The sequence below is a fragment of the Falco rusticolus genome, chromosome 19 (genome assembly GCF_015220075.1).
Source record: "Falco rusticolus isolate bFalRus1 chromosome 19, bFalRus1.pri, whole genome shotgun sequence".
Taxonomy (NCBI): Eukaryota; Metazoa; Chordata; class Aves; order Falconiformes; family Falconidae; genus Falco; species Falco rusticolus.
The window spans coordinates 2,023,949-2,043,388 of NC_051205.1; the positions used below are offsets into that span (position 1 = coordinate 2,023,949).

At 56.5% G+C, this 19,440-nt stretch overlaps 1 protein-coding gene across 1 annotated transcript; it reads left to right on the top strand.

The window, feature by feature from the left end:
- The first annotated feature begins 10,424 nt into the window (after window positions 1-10,424).
- NHLH1 (nescient helix-loop-helix 1) lies at window positions 10,425-17,240 on the top strand. Its single transcript, XM_037371128.1, has 2 exons — window positions 10,425-10,745; window positions 14,016-17,240. Exon 2 carries the CDS (start codon window positions 14,424-14,426, stop codon window positions 14,826-14,828), a length of 405 nt encoding a protein of 134 aa, XP_037227025.1. The 5' UTR covers window positions 10,425-10,745; window positions 14,016-14,423; the 3' UTR covers window positions 14,829-17,240.
- The last annotated feature ends 2,200 nt before the right edge of the window (window positions 17,241-19,440 follow it).

Consider the following 19,440-nt stretch of genomic DNA (forward strand, 5'->3'; position numbering starts at 1 on the left):
TTTCTCCTAGCAATACTGAAGAAACTCATATCTCAATTTACATGGAGATATCTTGTCTTTACAATAAGGATTTTCATAGCCTCTGACTCCTAATCTTTGGACTCATTCCAACTTTGTCAGAACAAAATCCCCAGAATTATCCACATAGACTATTTCTGTGCATGAAAGTATTTTGGGTGAGAGAGAGGACCTCAAGACAGCATGTGGTCTGGCAAAGAATTTTGTAGAATATGTTTTTCCTTCCCTAAGGTAAGTTTGTTACATTTTTTTTTTACATATGAAAATGCAAATCCTTCATTCATGGTGGAGCAGTGCTGTGTGGAGTGATGTTGGGATCAGTGATGGCTAATCAGCATCTGATAATTTTCAAATTAAAAATGCATCCTTCCCATAACTGCGGTCTCTTCCGTCTTTCAAATCTGGATTCTGAGCTTGGGTTTGGACTTTTTGGGGTTGTTGGGGTTTTTCTTTTTCCCCAAAGGCTTCTGGTTGGAATTTTTTTTCCCCCTTGTTTTCCCCATACAAACAGAAATAAGCCCTTTTACCACTCCCAGCCCCATTCTCCACTCCCAGCTTTTTGTTCGGAGCTGCTCTCTGGCGAGGCGAGCAAACAGCTGCCTCTGTTGTCTGTGCCTACGCCGCTCCTTGGATGGCCAACAGGTCTCCCCTGTGGACAGTGCAATGAGCAACGCTCCTATCAGTGCCTGACAAAAGGAGGGGAGAAGCAAGGGGGTTAGGCTGGCAGGCGCTGCAGCACAGACACATTTTCTGCTGCTGCCAACGCTGGAGAACACAGCAAGTCTTTGCTTGACTGTCAGCCCAAAATTTACCCTGTGCTGGGGGTCTGCGTGTCCCTCGCACTCTGGGTGCCAGCGGTGTCACTGCACAGAGGGGTGAAAGGAAAGGCGGTGGCCGGTGCTGTTTTCAGCCCTCCTCAGTGTGTTTTGCCATGGTCAGTGGATTCATTTTGCTCAGCTGGCTTTTGATGATGAGGCTTGTGCCGCACAGCTCTGAGCCTTCCCTCCTCTGGGGAATTGGGCCTGAGTATTGGATGAAAGGGGGTGGGGAAGAAATAGTCAGGATTGCGGGATTCGTCTGGGAAGTAAATGAGCTGCGAGAGTTGAGTCCTAGTCCCTAGGTTTCTCTTCCCTGTCCTTGCCCAGACTGGCTGCAGCCGCTTCCCTTTCCTTCGCAGCGCCCTTCTCTCACCGATGACACTTCCCCTGCCACTGCCCTTTTCCACAGGGGTGAGGGGATGCTCTTGAGACCTTGAGGTGAACAGCACTTGAAGTACAAAAGTGTTTTGTTAAAGCAAAGCTAATGTTGGTGAAAGGAGCCGCTTTTTGTGTCGTGGAGAACGATAATCCCATTTTATATGGGAAACAAGACTGTGCAAAAAGGTCTTACATTCACCTGCATCCCTCTCCAGATCGTAAATGGGGGAGAGGAGAGGGGAAGGTGGGAGGAATCGGGATCTCTGTGACCGATGCAATCGTTCAGTCTCAGTCCTGATCTTCAAACAAAGAGCTGACAGTGGATTTGGGAGTTGCTCATTCCCCTCCGCTGGGACCAGGGAAGCCTTTGCTGCTTTTGTGTACGACTGCTAAATCGCTGCCCCTTGGGGAGCTGCTGGCTGCTGCTTTAAGCCCAGAGTTCGTGTCTTAGCCCTGGAAAGACTCGCTCCTAAGCCATCCTTTCCATGCCTTCAGTCTGAGTACAGTTATCTGCCGTAGATGCGTGCACCCAGTTTTAAAAATGGAACAGGCTTGACCCCTCACGTATCTCCCTGCGTAGCGGTGCAGTAGCTGCCCTTGGTTGGGGGCCGAGTTGTATCTCTAATTCGTGCTGCCCATCCTGGTGTAACAGCAGCTGTCCTCAGCTGCGCAAACCTTAAAGTTGATAACTCCCCTGATACACTTTTCCCCATCACTCCTGAGATTATGTGCATTAATTAGAGCATCCCTAATGCTAATAAGCAATGGGGAATAAGTGCCTTCTCAGTACATTAATGTGGAAAATAGTTTGGGTATTGGCATATATGTGGCTTTATTTGGATCTTTGCGATAGAAACAAGAGTACTGAGTTCTGCGGAGTAACTGGGTGCATTTTTAGGTGTGCTGGCTAGATAAGGTAGGGTCGGTCTTAAGTTGTGCTGGGTGATGGGGCCAAGCCGGTGGCACGGCCTCTTTGAGGTAGGCTGACGTGAATGAGAGAATTCCCCCATTCGAAGCCCATTTGCTTTGATAATTAGAAAAGTTTGCATGGGAAATTATGCAAAACATATGGAAAGCAAACAACTTTCTTGCTCTGTGTCTGGCTGTCTTTGAAGCAGCGGCTCACAGCAGAGTACCCCTGGCGGCCTCTTGGTCTAGGGAAGGGATGAAGCAAGCACCACTTGCATCTGTCGTAGCTGGTCCAGGAGGACGTATTCCAGCTGGGAAACAATTCACAGGAACGCTCCAGAGATACCTAGCCGTTTTCTGGCTTCGACAGATTTCTCCTGGCAAACCTCGCGACAGTGATTTAAGACGCTCTCCCAGCTGACATAGGTTACCGTCCCTAGCACAGTCAGCAGAGGAAACAAAAGCTCACTCCGTTTCAGTCCAGCATTGCAAACCAGTTCAGGTGCTGGGAAAACACTGTCTTCTGACTCTTAAGGCTTTGGCTTGTTGCTCCGAAGAATGAGTACTTCAGTTTCTTCCAGCACTATGGCATTTTAAGGTTGTTTTACATCATTCCTGGTCTAACCAGTTCTTCCTGATGCTTATAGATGCTGGACAGCTTTGAGTTCCATCCAAGCACTTGGCATCTTTGTGCACCTTTTAGGCACCAAGTTCAGCAGGTCAGTTATTCTGCTGGTTTGGTGAGATGGGGGTTCTGCAAGCTCTCGCCCCTGCTCGACACCTGACCAAAGAAACAGGGAAGAAAGGAGAAAGGGGCTGAGCAGCCAAGGGCAAATTTGCCCTCAAGAGATGGAGCCTGGAAGAAGCAAGTTCTGCAGCCATCTGCCAAGGGAAAAAGAAGTGATGCAACTTCTAGCAAGTCTTGCTGAGCAGCTCCTCAAAATAAACAGGCTGTTGACGCCAGCAAGGGCTGGGGCAGCTGCTCCCAGGGGCAGTTGCCTGTCTGCACCTTCCACTGTGTTTTGCTCTTGAGGGTAAAGGCTGCAGCACTGCTACTGTTCCCATCTCCTCTGTGCACCCAGCTCCTGGTGCTGGCAGGAGAGCCTTGGAGAAGATCAACCAGACACTGGAACTACCTTTCCAGTTGTGCTTGGAGAGAAGTAATTCACTACCTGTTGCCGGCGCTTTTGGCTGCAATGTGCCAAGCCAGGAGCAGAAACCCAGGGATCTCTGCTGCACTTTACTCCTGACTGTCCTCCAAAACCAGCCTCATCCCTGTACCTTGCCTCGCAAAGACCCGTGAGAAGTCCCATCCTTACTGATAACCCCCCAGACTCTCCGTGGAACTCCCACCCATGCCTCTGGTACTGAGATAGTGCTTGCATTACCCCAAACCACCTCCAGCTACATCAAAGCCCAGCCTAGGTTTTTTTTTGGGCAGCCCCTGACTCCTCTTCTGAGGAGGGCAGCTGGCACATGCTGCCTCCGCCACAGAGCCCCCAGGCATCTTGCTGAGACACACATGCTCCCCCCCTTCATGCACACACATAATTTGCAAGCATCAATTTCCTCTCCTCTCTCCCCACGCAACTCTACCAGGGATTTCTGCACAAAAAGAAGATGCCACTGACTCTCTTGACCTCTGAACTCAGCTGCCTCCCAGGAGGCAGAGGGCTGGGGCTGAGCCCAGAGAGGAGGGTTTGCAGCTGCCCTTGTGCCCGGAGGGGGGAGACATATGGGGGTGACAGTCAATGAGACAAGGAGAAAGGAGAGGAAATGTGTGTTTTCTTAGCGCCCGGCCTCCCAGCTCCTGGGAACTTTATGGCTCTGGAATATTAAGAGGCAGGAAAGTTAATTAATGCCCAGAACAAAGCCAGGGCTGTTTGGCTTCTGGGAGAAGGAAGCAGTGGAGACAGGAAGAAAAAATTGGTGTCGTCTTAAGTAATTAGTTTTCTATGTTTTATCGGCAGCTAAAATAGAGATGATGTCCACTGTGGGGGTGAAGGGATTTTTTTTTTTTTTTTTTTTTGGAGACCAAAGAAAGAAGCTTTCTGACAAAGGGCAGGAGAGGTTATTGGATGAGTTGTAGGAACAGCTACCATCACCTTACTCAAGCTTGGGAGATGGCAGAGCAGCATTTGTAGTACCATGCTCTCTGTCACTTCTGTGAGAAGTCACTGTTTCTCTTAGCTGAGATGACAGTGCTGCTCCTCACGTAGCATCCTTCCTCTCCAGTCTGCCCAGCTTCTGCTGCCTCTCCTGCTCCCGGCACTGGAGCCCAGCACCTGTGCTTTGGGCAGCAGTGGCTGCAGCTGGCTGGAGTCGAGCTGTCCCACAGATGGCCTTGCTGTGACTGTCATTCACCCCCTTCGCTCCTCCCTGATGGTCAGTATTGCAGCATGGCTGGACTCAGCTCCCAGCTGGGCTGTTGCCTGCCAGATATCTCACTCGGGATTTAGGGAGGCTGAGGTGTTGCTCCACGTACCACTTTAAGGCATATACAGAGGAGCCAGACCCTGTTTTCACAAGTGACAATTGCTTAAGCATGGACTATTCAAGGAAGAGCATTTAGCTTTAACTCCCAAATAAATAGATGGAGGAAACATGCTAGGGGAGATGCTACTCTGCATGCCTTTGAAACTGCGCTAGGTCTGTCTGTGCTGAATACTTTAAAAACTGAGCTTTGTGTGCCCTGTGCCTCGAGTCTCTGTCAAGCGGGCTTGGGCCCATCCTTTGCCTACGTAGACTGGTGGGTCTTTGGTCTGTGGACCAAGCAGATATAGAGATGTCATGGAGCCTTTGTGTGGTGCTGCTGTCTAAAGGATACACCAAGTCCTGTGTCCCAGTCCCAGTGCTCTGTCTGGTAGCCCATGGTCACCCTCCAGTAGTCCTGCTGCCATGGGTATTGACAGCTGCTTTCTGTGTCCTACCCATGAGCAGCAACGAGGTCCAGCTGAAGGAACGAAGGCAGCTTAGCTCAGGATAACTGTGGCAGCAAGCAAGGGCCGTTGGCTGGCACCCAGCAGGCATCTGAGTCCAACATGTGTTTAAAATCAGGGTCTGACTACTACAAATAGGAGTGTAGGAATTGCCAGACTGGATCCTGCCCAGGGTCCATCTCTGCCGCCCTTGTCTCCGACAGGGACCAGCACCCGCTGCTGCTAGGAAGGGCACAGAAGGCCCTGGAGTGACCTCGCATCCCAAATCCACAACACCCTGGTACCTGGGCACCACGTTGCCACGCTGGGTCCCGTTGCAGCCCTCTGCCCCGGCTCTGCTTTACCTTTGTCCTCTCTTTGTGTGCAGCAAGAGCATCCCGTCAGGTCTCGCCACCACCACGCCTGCACGTCTGTCCATTGTCCAGCCGGTTCCGTGCATTCCTGGAGAAAAAATACCAGGGCGAGAGAAAAAGGAAGGAAGTTTGGGGAAATACTGATGCAAGCTCGTTCTTCCCCAGCCTGCCTTGTGCAGCCCTGTGCTCCTGGGGCCCCATCCTTTTATCTCCAGCCTCTTTCGCCTGCGTGTCCAGCCTGGGCACTTGTGTGAGGTGCAATTGCTTGGAGGAGGTAGAGGGTGAGGCAGGGATGGAGGATGCTGCTTAGGACCTACAGCTCTCTGCTACCCAGGTGATCTTTCCCCAGTGCCAGCACAGCTTTAGCAGTGAGGTTTCTGGGGCTAATCAAGATCGACATACAAACAAAACAGCATCTCTGCATCTCGCAGCCAGCAGAAAGGGAGAAGCAGATGGGCTAGAGGAGGCAGGGAGCTGCTGCTAAATGGATTGATGGAGAGGCCTTTAAGCGAGATGGATTGGAGAGGGAGCCGCTGGAGGAAAGGGCCGGGGCGGCCACGCTGTGAATGGGGCAGGGGCCCAGGGAGATGATGGGAAGGGAGAAAGGCCTGCAGATAACAGATGGATGGACACAAAGACTGGAAGGGAAGAGAGGGACAGATGGACAGGCAATAGAGAGAGTCAGGAGAAGAGAGGGATCTGGACGTAATTAGATTGGATCCGATTATGACAGACTCGATTAGAGCAATATTATGATCAGGAGCTTCTGTCGCTATTTGGCTTTTAGGGGGGAACAAAGCCAGAGAGCACGTGTGGAAGGGGGACAAGCAGAGGCAAAGGGAACCGGGAAGGATGAAAGGAAAGGGGCTCCTTGTGAAAGCTGTCAGTGGTGGTGGTGACAGATTGTCTAGTTATCGAGCACCGGGGCCGTCTGTCACCGACCGCTCACAAAACCTGCACTCAATAAAAGCCAGGGAGACAAAGGCGAGGAGAGGAGAGGGGCTATCGGAGCCGAGAGCTTCTGTCACTAGCCAGGCAAGCGTGCCCAGGGCGTGGGGAGAGCTGTGCGGATCAGGGGCCTCCTGTTATTAGTTAGGCACATGCGCAAGTAAACATGGGTGTGCACACAAACGCACGTGCAGGGGGGTGCTGGACCTTGCTCAGCCACCTATGCACACGCACGTGTACTCTGCAGCCCAAGTCTGCACATGCATGCACATTCGGGCACACACAGCTTGCACAGACAGCCTGCACGTGCACACGTGTTCGCACGCTCTAACATACTTGCCCAAAAAGGCCTTGAGCCCTGGCTTCAGCGGGCATTGTCACCCTGATTGAAGATTAACAGGCGGTCCAGGTGCTTCTCCAGCATCGATCCAAACAGCTCCGCTTCCCGCTCGCTGTCTGCAAAGAGGCTGGTAGCTGGAGCATCACCCAGCTGAGCATCACAGTGTGGTCAGCGTCTGTGCAGAGCGTCTGAACCTTCCCAGCCAGCCTGGGCTGCAGCCGGTGGTTGCAAGAGCGTGCTGCAACCCAGACACGGTGGAGCTGGCAGCTGCCCCCTCTACAAATGGCACTTGTGCATGTCTGAACAAAGTATAATGCCACCAAACGTGACCCTGTGGATGCTCCGGGATCTGTGATGCTTTGGCTGCAGGGAACGCTCCAAAAAGGCATGTCTGCCAGAGAAGACTTTGCCATGAATGAGCAGCTGGGCGGTCACAGGGACGCGGGGGAGCCCAGCGCCTTTTGTTCTGCGGAGTGTCCTTGGTGGAGAGATGGGACACAGTCCCACCGTGGGTGTGGAGGTACCAGTTGATGGGCAGGAGCAGGAATGCCCCCCACGGCCTCTGTCTTCCCAGCATCCGTGAGTTGCGGCAGGGATCTCCTTCCAGGTCTCCCACCTGTTGTTTGGATCTGCAGAGCCCCTCGCTGCATAAAAGTTACAAAACTCCAGCTGGGTCTGCTCCAGCAGCACAAGGGTTAAAGCCGCCTGTCTTCCCTGACAAGCCCAGGCCAGTGTGGTCCCCAGTGGCTCTATACAATATGTCACCTCATCTCCTGCCAAATGCTGCCTCTTCTAGTCTCTTTTCATACCTCGCCGTGCCCTCCCTGCGCACACGCAGGGGGCCTGGAGCGGCAAAGCCCAGCTCGGGTCCCCCCAGCCCTGTGCCACGGCTCCTCTCCCTGCAGCTGATCCCTCAGCCTCATGCCTCGAGGTGGGCAGATCCTGGATGAAGATGCCAAAAGGGACCCACCTGGGTCCATCAACTTCATGGGTCAAGCCAAAAGGTATCGAGAGATTTAAAAAGTTGGCTGTGCTCCCGCTGGTGTTCTTGAATGCTGCATTGGAAGGGAAGCCCGGGACTCCAGAGGGAATGAGGGGTTCTGCAGGCTCTGGTGTGTGGGCTCCTGCGATTAAATTTGGGAAACTCAGAAGTGAAGAACAAAGACAGAGTCTCTCGTTCTCCCTCCCCCAAATCTCATCAGTTTTTTGCCAGCCTGTGGATATCTGAAGCTCAGAAGTTCTTGCTGAGGAGGTAGAGAACGAGGCAGCAGCCAAAATCGTGGGGACCGTGGCAGCTCCCGTGGGCTGCAGGCTCTGAGCGGGCACCGGGGAGAATTGCAGCCACAGGGAGGGGGGAACATTAGCTTGGATTGCAGGAGAAAGTTCTAGAGTTTCTCGCTCTGCCGTCACCCTCCCACGAGACCTGTGCCTGTGGCTCTTCCCCAGCACAGCCCTGACAATGCTCATCTCACCCTCCACAAGCTGCTCAGCTCCGCCAGGCTTTGTGGGCACCGTGCAGCACTCAGCATCAGGGCTGCATCCTGCCCGTTGACGCCGCTTCTCAGGTACAAAGAGCGACCGTTTTCCAAGCAGAGGGATGTCCCCAGATGACATCCTCCCTCCCAGCAGGGCAAAACGTGGCTGCTGACTGATGAAGGGGCCTTTGCAATCTCAGCCTTTACCTGCGGGAAGAGGAAGGCTGAAAGTCTGCGTCATTGCAGGGCAGAGCTAAGGTGACCGCGTGAAGAGCAGGGGGGCTCGGCTGCTGGGGGCATGCACTGTGCGTGTGTCACCAGCCCAGCGGGCTGTCCCCCTTAGTGACCCCAGCCTCGGGGGCAAGCTGGGCAGCTCGTGCCCCTGCAGGGCACTGTGCATCGACCCCCAGGAGAGCCGCAGGGAGCCAGGATGGGAGGACAGACCTGCCGGTGCCTCTACTTGAGGGAAGAGCTTGAGTGGGCTCCTGCTGAAGGGAGCCAGAAGCTGCCCGCTGGCCTGGATGGCCAGCACAGATCAGGCCTGGCGTCCCCCGTGGGGAGGCTCGGCAGCCAGCTCCACTCCTTGCCTCCCCTCCTCCCTGCGCCCAGCCCGGCAGGATGCCCAGAGCAGCCCAGCATCAGCTGCAGAGAGAGGTGGGGCCCTGCTGGCGTCCTGGCAGGGGGAGAGGAGCTGGCCCCGGGGGTGGGCAGAGCGAGGAAAAAATACAAACAGCCCATCAGGCTTCTCGGGGGAGATGGGGGGCCCAGGCGGAGCGCTGCAGTGAGGGAGGAGGGGGACGTGTGTGCGCGGGCAGGGGGCTACAGGGGCTGAGAAGGGTTGGGGAAGGGTGCGCACACCTGTGTGGACACGTATGTGCTGCTTGCATGTCCACACGTGAGCGAGGAGTGATTTGTGCGTGTGAGAAGCGTGCGCGGGGCGCGCGGGCGGGAGGCACGACGTGCGGTGCATGCAGTGCATTACCCAGGCATGCTGTGCATTGCGCGCCGTAGTCTCGGGGTGGATGTGGCTATTGCCACGAGCTCATTAGGCGAATATTGTTTTATAATCGGTGCCATAGCAATGGTGAGGCAGGCTTCTCGCTGCCACCTGATCCCTCTGCCTCGTCCGCCGCTCGCCCTGCAAACTCCGAGACCATCTGCTGAGCCGTGCCACGGGCTGGAGTCCGCCCAGGTGCGAGTGCCCATCACCTGGGCTTCGCCTGCAGGGGAGGGGGAACCAGCCCCCAGTGCATGGGAGGGAGGGGAAGGGGGGTGGCGGGCAATTTCCAGTGCTGGGTGGAAGAAGGCGAAGGTAGGAGACTCCAGCAAGCAAACTGCAGGGGGGTCTGGGAGGACACACATGGATACGCGTGGGACGGGGGATACAGGAATTTTGGAGCAGGGAGTTCACTGATGAGGATGACAAACTAGGGAAGGTTTTCTCAGGACAGTTTAAAGGGAACATTTGAAATTGGAGAAGGGTGAGAGGCAGAGGCTCAGCCTAACCCACAAAAGCAATCGTTGTTTTACGGTTAGATAGAGGATCGGTGTTGCAGAGCAGTACCTGTGCGTTCCGGGTACCGCCTTCTTTCACTTTCTTTCTCTCCTCTCAGTGAACTTTGCTACAGGTGAATTTTACAGCTGCGCTCAGGCAGGACCTACAGGACAGTTGTTGCTGCTGGTACAGCCTCTCTGGGAGAGGCTGTCGGTGGTCCGGGCACCCCACCGGTGCTCACCCGCTCCACACAGGCGCCCGCAGACCCACGCATCATGCAGCTGCCCGCACACAGACATGCGTGGATGCTGGCACAGCGTGGCCACGCAGCCCCGCTCCCACACGCGCCCACACTGCGGAGGCTGCGTGCCACTGGGAGCCACTGGGAAGGCTGTGCTGTTGGTCCCACTTCTGCAGTCACTGCTCCTCGTCCCACCCCGGCGCAGAGACTTGCCTGCCTGCCTGTCTCTCCCTCTCCCCTTTCCACGTTTGCTCCCATCTCTCTATTTCTCCTTTATGAAATATGCATGGAGAACAGATGTCGCCTTCTCCCGGAGCACCCCCACCCTCCTCCCTCCCTCTCTCCCTCCCTCCCTCCCAGCCCACCACCTCCATCCACCCTCCAGGACCACATCCAACCTCCACCTCCCTCCTCTCCCGGGGGCTCCAACCTCCCGCACAGCCAATGGCATCCCCTCTCTTGACTTTAATATTTATGAGGGGGGGAGCACCGGAGCGGCCAATGAGGCAGCCGGGGTCGGACTCGGCGTGCGAGGCTGGGATGTATATATAGCATATGGGGCACATGCCTCCTTGGGGTGTCCATCTCAACGCGCGGTGGCCCACTCGCACTCCTGCCCAAGGAGTAGCATGCCTGGGCCCCAAGGCTGCCGGGGTTCTCCCTGACCCCCCCAAGTCCATCCTACGGCGCAGGACGCTGCGTACACCCAGAGAAACTTTCTGCCTCTTCGATGGATGGATGAGCCAAGCAGTTCCTTGCTCCCTGGATTACTTGAGCTTCATCCTGCTGGAAGGGAAAATCTGGAGCCTGGGAATGGTCATCAGCTTGGGGGTAAGGTGTCCTGGGGATGGGTTAGCAGCGCCCCTGGATGCTGCTGCGAGGTTTGATGCTGTGGAAAGGGAAGCGTGGCAGGTGGGGAGGGGGATGGCGAGATCAGCTGCGTGGTCTGCGCGGGAAGGGAGCACAAAGCTGCGGGCTGTCTCGGGAAGGGAGCTTGACCTCGGTGCAAGGTTTGACACACAAGCCCCCGTGCGCATCCTTCACTTTGGGCTTGGCGCTGGCACGGGGGATTCCTGACCAGGAAAAAGCAAAGGAACCTCCAGTCAGATGGCCGCAAAGTGGGTCCCAGGCACACTTTGCTTGGCCAGAGAGTCTTCTGCTGGTCTGGAGGGCAAGGGAAAGGGCAAGCAGGGAGCTGGGTAGCATTGCTTCCCAGCGGGGGCTTAAGCATCGCTGGGGTTTTGCTGAAGGCAGGACTGGAGCAAGCGTAGGTTGAGAAGAGGTTCTTGCAATAGATGAATTTGGGAAGATGACAGTTTACAGTTCATCTGAAGGAAAAGGAGCCACTCAGAACGCAAGTCACCCATGTGAAGGAAAAGCTTTTGAGGACTGGACTAACCCAGTGGAGGAGCAGTGGGCTAAGGAGTTTATTTGGGTCCAGTACTGAAAGTCATCTTCATGCAAATGATCCCGTGTCTCCTGCTAACATCCTTCTGCGACTGAGACCCCTGTGCAGGACTCCTGCCTCCAGTGTTTGATACACCTTCAATTTACTCACCAGGATGCTGAGATGGCGACAGCAACCTGTCCCACAGCCTGTGCCCTCTGCGGACTGCGGCAGAGCAGTGTGTGTTCCCGGGCTGTTCCTGGGCAGGTCACCATCCCCATCTGCCCGAGGAGAAGGAGGTTTTGCAGCTTCCCCTGCTCCAGGATGAAGTGACACGCTCGTGCCCTGGTGCTGGTGTTCTAGGAGGGGACAAGAGGCAGCTGGTTGTCTCCTTCCCTGCCCTGTGCTGAAACGATGGGGCCAGGAGGCAGCAGAGCCGCTCTGCAGCTTCTTGCCGGGGTGGCTGACCCACACGAGGAGCACACCTCCCGCATGGCCCCGGTGGGATGGGGCAGCGCCTGAGCGTGCAGAGCAAGAGGAGAACAGGCCTGTTGTTTTCAGAGCAGCAGTGCTGGGGTAAGAGGGAGGCAGAAGAGCAGCGAAGCTAGTGCATGAGATCAAACGCAGTTCCCTGTCCCTGAGAGCAGGGGGGAGAGTATATTAAAGCGAAGCTGTGCACAAATGAGCATGATCCTGGACGTACACGCACCAAATCCTCGCCACAGCCCAGGAGCTGAACGTGCAGAGCTGCTGTGGCACGTGTCCAACCCCAGAGCTGACCTTCCCTCTTTCTCCTGGCCCAACTGCAGCCTTTATGGAGCTGGCGCTCACAGCCGGAGCAGCATCCCTGCCCCGCTGCCGGAAGCCACGGTGGCTGGGAGCAATGCTCCAGGGATGGCTATTGTGAGTGGGAGTGGGGTGGCACCGGCAGCACGCAGGGAAACATGGCCGTGGCAACAAGCCTTCAGCTGGCCATGAAGGGCTGCAGCTGCTCACCAGCCATGAAGGACTTGCGTTGGGTGGTGATGACCCACGGGTGCGCTGCTCCCAAGGGCAGAGCAGCCAGCAGGGCACGAGTGCTCCTGCCACTGCCGGGTGCCAGAGAGGAGGTCCAGGTTCTGCAGGAAGGGCACAAGAGCAGAAGGAGAAAAGAAATTAAAGCAGGAGGGGAATGGGGAGGGTTGAGCAAGGTGCACGAGTCACGGCTGTAGCGGATGGCTGCAGCAGATGGGGCTCGTTGGGGAACTTGAGGTAACACACTGCTGCGCTGGCCGTGGTTCTTGGTCCCTGGCTGGTTTGTCCCTGAGGCTGGTCGCAGGGAGAGCAAGTTAAACACAAACCCAAACTCAGCCGCGCTCCAAGGACAGTGCGATTTATTGCAAGCTCCCAGCCTTGACAGGGCATCTCCACAGATCCCGAGAGCCACGTTTCCGTCAGCCCTTCCATCACCTAAGAGCTTCACAGGAGTAACTTTTTGTCTAGGATTTAGATGGATTACCAGTACTCTCATGCATAGCTGAAAGGTTTTGTGTTATAGAAGAAAAAAGGCCAGGATAATTTTTTTTAGTGGAATCTGAATCTCACAGCGCAAGGGTGAGCGTGTGTGCACGCACACAGAGATGCCTGACTTGGGGTAGATTTACAAGCATGGGTGTAAATGGTGTGTAAACGGATGTGGGATTCTCACAGAGGAGTTTTTGACTGTGAACATTTGCACATATGTGTTGGGAAATGTGTCTCTGTGTGTGTACATGTGTGTTTGTGTAAGCGTGCACAGGAACAGCCACATATATTGGCAGGGGGGGCTCAGAGGGGCCATGCAGACATTTCTATACATGCTTATGGGGTTCCTTGTGTTTCTTGAGCAGCGCTTCTGTGAATGCACATCAAGGGCTTTGCCCGCTGCCGGTCTTTTAAAACGGGATGTAGACTATTTCTTCCCAGTCATCACCTGTCCATATTAGTTTAGTTTCCATTTCTCAGTCGTATGGCTCATTACAAGCTTGTCAGGCCTGAGAGAAGTAATATGTTGTACATCTCTGCCTGGCTGGCTTCCCAGCCAGGCTGCTATCTCTTCCAGCAGCGGCTATTCCCCATCCAAAGTTTGTTTTTCCCCTGCTCCACCGCTGCCTTTGCCCTGCCCAGGGGGCAGACGCGCCTGCAGCAAGACCTGCTTTTCCCAGCGATGCTCCTGGGGTGCTGGAGGCATCTGTGCGGACCTGGGGCCCGGTGTCGGAGCCGTGCGGGGAAGGCAGCAGGGGGGAGGAGAAGGGAGAGGAGAGGCAGCTTTCCCGGCCAGCGGCACAGCGTCCCGGAGGGAGCGGGGAGCCAGCGTCTATTTGGACACATCAAGCAAAGCAGCTGTGTTGGGTTCCATATGTCGGGGGTGCCAGGATCCATGACATACGGGCTCATTTAGTATACAATAAGCCCCCCTTCCTCTCGCCCCTGCAGTCTGTTTTTCCCCTTTGCTCATCCACCACCTGTCATCTCTCCGGAGAGCCAGGAGAAATGGCTTCCACCTTCTCCCAGAGCCACCCCACCGGCTCCCTCCCCGCCACCCGTGACTGGGGACCCGGAGCCCCAGCCCGGCGGGGACAGAGTGTCCCCTGCTCCGGCTGGGGCCAGCACCGCAGGGCAGGTGGAGCGAGCAGCCGAGCTCTCCGGCTGTGTCTCTGGGCGATGCTGAGAGCCCCTGTGCTTCTGTTTTCTAGAGCACGCAGGAGGAGGTCGGCTCTGACACCTGACGGCTCCGAAACTGGGTCCTGCCACGGCAGCACGGAAGAGCCCGTGGTCCCTGTGCATGAGCGCGCGCGCAGAGGATATTTATTTATTTATCTTATTTCTTGAGTCCTGCCATCTCTCGTACATTATTTATTGTGAAAGTTGTCGCTCACCCAACGAGCTCTCTGGGGAAAAGGGAAAATTTTGGAATTCCCTTGCGGAGGCGGTGTGTGATGAGGAGGAAGAGGAGGAGAATAACCAGGGGGTTGCTGTGAGCCAGAGACCTTCTCTTTCAAGTAGAGCCGTTCTGCTGCGACATCGTGCCCGGGTCAGTCTGTCCCCCTGACGTACCATCTCTCTGAAGCACCTGTCTGTCCGTCCATCCCTCTTTTGCGAAGATGATGCTCAATTCGGACCAAACCGAGATCGACCTGCCCCCGACACACTCCGAGTCCGAGTCCGTCTTCAGCGACTGCGGCGGTGGCCGCGCGGGCAGCACGGAGGACGCCGGTGGCATTGGCTTGTGCGCTCAGTCCCGGATAGCCGAGCCAGGTGAGGCCATGAAGAAAGACCTGCAACACCTGAGTCGGGAGGAGCGTCGACGCCGACGGCGTGCCACGGCCAAATACCGGACAGCCCATGCTACGCGGGAGCGCATCCGCGTCGAAGCCTTCAACATGGCCTTCGCCGAGCTGCGGAAGCTGCTGCCCACCCTGCCGCCGGACAAGAAGCTCTCCAAGATTGAGATCCTCCGCCTGGCCATCTGCTACATCTCCTACCTGAACCACGTGCTGGATGTCTGAGCCGCCCAGCCTGCGTCCCTCAGTCTGTCTGCCACATCTCCCACCTGAACATGTGCTGGGCATCTGAGCCAAGCGCTCAAGTCCCTCTGTCCATCTATGACCTGAACCACATGTTGGGGCATCCAAAATGCTGTGCCTGTGTTCATCCGTCTGTTCAAATGGACCGAGTCCCCAGCTCTCTGCTCTACCCGCTATCCGAACGATGTTCTGTATTTCCCCACCACCAAGCCCGCGTCCATCTGTCTTTCCATCCTGCCTGAGTCAGGCTGTTTGGTCCGTCAGCCATCTGTCTGTCCTGCTGGATCTGCTGCCTGAAGCCTGCGCTGGCCGCGTATGCTCCCGACTTCTGTCTGTCCTTTTGCTTCGCATCACTCTGGTGCTGCCTACGGGATCCTGAGCCTGGCCACCACGTCCGCTCCCTGACCCGCAGCAGGAGCCACCGAGCCCGAGTCTCTGTGTCTGTATATCACCTCTTTCACACAATCTGCAGAAAAACGGACCTGTGAAACACTGCAGCCCCAAGCAGTCCCAGGGTCTCATCCATCTGTCTGTCTGCACCTTCTGCCACCAGCTGCCCCACCAGCATGGCCAGTCTGGGCATTTTGTCTGTTTGCTGCTGTTCTGCCCCTGGCATCGTGCTGGGCACTTGTCCAGACCGTCCCCTCCACAGAGGGAGCACAGCCCAGGAGCATCCTCGGGCACAGAGCAGCTCCGCTGTCTTCGCCCTTGGGCTTTTGACACCCCAAAAGGAAGCACAAAGTGTGGTGCAGACCTGCCAGGACCTGGCCATGCTTTCCACCGACGACAGCAGCAGGTTCCCCTCGAGATGGAGCAGAGAGGCACGCCTGCTCGCTGTGCTGCCTGCGAGGTGCCCGGAGCCCCGCTCCCACGCCAGGCTGGAGCAGCACCCAGGGGTTCTCCAAGCCCTTCCATTGCATATCTGGTCTCCTTGAAGCTCAGCACCCTGCTCCCCAGACCTGTGCACCCCAGGCTTCGCTGCCCAACCCTCCTTTGCACTAGTGCACGACCAGTGTGAAGCCCCCCTGGCCTGGCCCGCTGCACTGACGGATGCGACCACCTCGGGGTACCCGACCTCCCCGCACAGCACTTCATCCCTCCCCGCTCTTCCTCTCTCTCCCCTTCGGTGCTCCTGGTGAAAAAGGCCGGAGTGGGGTCACAAGCCTGGCACGGGGGCACTCCGGCACTCAGCTCCCCCAGCACCACGTCCCTCCTCTGCAGCACAGCTAGTGCCGCCAGGGCTCATGTGCGAAGAGGCTTTGCCCCCAGGTGTTGCACCCCCCACCACCACCATTTACACCAGTATGGCACTGGTGCAGCGTGACCTTTTGCAGCATGTGCTCTGCTGGGGTAAACTGCACTTTACCTGCGGCTTGCAGGGCAGCAGGGTTGGAGGTGGGGGAAAGCAGGCACAGCCCCTCTGCCCCAGCAGCCGGGGCTCTCCTGGCCCCTCCTAACATGGGTCAGCACTTTGGGAGAAGGAGGAGCGGGAAGGGAGAGCAGAGCTGAGCGGCCTTTCCTCCAGCGAGGGCACGCTGAGGCTGGGGAAAGCTCATTGCAGGAGTGAATGTTTTGCCTTGTTTTATGGGGGTGTGTTTGTTTGAAGTGTTAATTTTGCACTGGCAGTGGCAAGAGCACAAGCAGAGCCCAGGTGGGGACCAGGACCATGCAGAAACCGCTGGCTGAGCTTTGAGCCAACGCTCCGGGCTGGGAGCAGAGCCACAGCCTGGCCCACGGGGAATGGGCTGGAGCTGCCCTGCACTGAACATCACCAGGAGACAGGCAGTGGTCCTCCCCCGCGGGGTCAGTGCTGGGGGTGATGGACTTTGGTGTGCCAGAGACGAGATGTTCATGGTGAGAGAGCCAGTGCCATGTCCAGCAAACCCCCAGAGCCGGAGTGGGGGGTCCCAGCACCTGCCCCCCTCTGCTCTCTGGGGTCCTCCCCTCAGCTTTGTGCCCTCCCAAGGTGTTGGCCACTGCCCGTGCTTCTGTCCAAGCCCCAGCTGGGCTTCCCGGGACCTCGCAGTCCTTGGCTCCGTCCCACCCCTGCCTCTGCCGCCAGCTCCCAGCGCCGCCTCGCTCCGTACCTCATTTTCCCCCTCCCCGTAAAAGCAGGGAGAACGATCGCTACCTCTGTCTCGCAAGGACTCCCCAGGGAATGTGGGACCCCTGAGGGCTGGAGCAGCGGACTCTGGAGCTGGTGCCCCCATCACTGCAGCACTCAGCGGGGCAGGGGCAGAGCAATACAGAGCAGGGCAGCCCACCCTTCCCCTCCACTTACCAGCCACGTCTCTGTGCCACGAGGATATTTATTGAATTAATTTATTGATAAATGTTATTATTTATTTGCTGTTGTTGTGCACTTTTGGGAACGGAAAACTAGAAAATAAGAAGAAAAAAAAAAAAAAACAATGACCACGGCGGAAAAACCAACCAACCCACCCTTGTATGCGGTGTGCCCCAGCGTTTGTTTGTCTTGGCTGTTCAGACTGTGCAAGGATTTATTATTTATGAGTTCACAAGGAAGTCGGGGAGGGGGAAATGAATTAAACTGCCAGCAAAAGAGAGATCTTGAACTTGGAGTGCCCGGCTTCCCTTTTTTTTTTTTTTTTCTTTTTTTTTAATCTTGTTTTTAACTGTCTCTTCCTTGCGCTGTTTGGCGGTGGTGGTGGGTTTTCCAAGGCAGGAGTGGATGGCTGCGGCCGTGCCTGTGAAAGGAGGTGGTGGGAGGGAAACCATCATCTACCGCTCCGGCCAGGGGACTGGGATGCGTCCTCTTGGTGCTCAGAGGATCCTACAAGCACCAGCCAGGCTGGGGCTCGCTCCGAGATGGGGTGCACGCCATGTCTTTGCCTTTCCCCATGTCTGCAGTCGCTGCTTGGAGCCCGCCTTGGGTTTTCTAGGACAAGCAGACCCCAAACGGCCCGGTCCTTCTGGTGACAGCAGAGGGATGAGGACATCTGGTCCAGACATCAGCATCTCCAAACACACCCGACAAACCACCTCTCTCTCCCGCATACCCTGGGGAAATTGGTGCTGCCCTGGCTCCGAAGCCACCCATTGCTTGACCATACACCTCTGCCTAGCAGAGGCCCCGCGGTCCCCTTCTCCATCACCCCCAGACCTCTCCCTTGCAAACCCCCAGCCCTCTCCCTGCTTCTTCAGCCACCCCGAAGCAAGTTTGCGGCTCGTCTCCTTTGTCTGCGCCGATCCCGCGCGTCCCTGGGGGCAGGTTGCAGCTGTTCACCGACTTGCTCCAAATTTCTTCATATAATCAATTGGCCTCGGCTGCAGCTCGGCTCAGCAGAGATGCGTCAAAGGGGAAATAATAAACATGGGGGGGGGGGGGGGAGGGAGAGGGAGCAGGGGAAGAAAGCAGGGAGACTTTGCCTCAGGCTGCAGGGGCATGGGAGGGGACTTTGGGGATCCTCGGCGCTTTTTGTCCCAGCTCAGGGATTTCTCCCTGGTGTTGACCCCTTGGGATGCACCGTGTCCCTGCCGCCTGCATCCAGACGCAGCTCCTCTCCCAGGCTCTCCACTCGGAGGTTGGTGCGGGGCAGCCGTCTCCATCCCACCGCCGGGAGGTGGTACCCAAACCTCGGCGGGGCCGTTGTTCCCGGCTGCCAGCCCCAGCCCTGACATATGGTCCTCATTGTGCCGCGCACAATGGAAACACTTCATGCTAATTTAGATGCTGGTTCTGGCCTTGCTGTCATCTCCGACAGATTGGGTCCCTTGCCTGCTCTTTGTGCTCGCGGGCATCGAGGTAACAGGCAGCTCTGCTTCTCCACTATCTCCCGGAGCATTTTCTTAGACACTTCCCAACTCTGTCGCCACAGCTACTTCCTTCCCTCTTCCCCATACACATCTCCATCTCTCCATCCCTCTTCTCCATACACATCTTCATCTCTGCACCCCTCTTCCTTCCCTCTTCCCCATACACATCTCCATCTCTCCATCCCTCTTCCTTCCCTCTTCCCCATACACATCTCCATCTCTCCATCCCTCTCCCAGCCTCTGGAGGACACCCAGGGCACAGGTAGGTCTGTGCACAAGGAATGTTTTCATTTGAAAAATACCCATGGAAAATAGTCCTGAAGGTGGAGATAAACAGATGTGCATGAAACCGTGCAGCTGCTTTTGCTCAGTGGCAGTTCTGTGTCCCTGCCCCGGAGACAATGTGGTGGGGGTGGCTGCTGGCCCCATTCCACGTCCCTTCCTCCCCCAAAAAGGAGTAGCCGGGGCAGGACATGACATTCCAGTTTGGGAAGGGGGAAGGACACCCCTCGTTTCAGCCCGCTGCCCCAGGGCCAGGCTGCCTGCGTGTGCCCTGCTCCCCGGGGATGTCACCGTGGGCAGCAGCTGTGTCCCCAGCTCGCCTGCGTGAGGCGGCAGTGCCATCTGCCGGGTCCCCAGCACGGGGCCCTGTATGCTCACACCAGACCCCTGTCACCCCCCAGGCTGGGGACCCCCATCCCTGCCAGCCGGGCCCTGGAGCATCCCTGTCCTCTGCGAAGGGACCCAATGCAGCTCTCGGGCAGGGCTGGGACTGGGACAAGGGACAAAAGCGAACGGCACCCGTGCACACATGGGA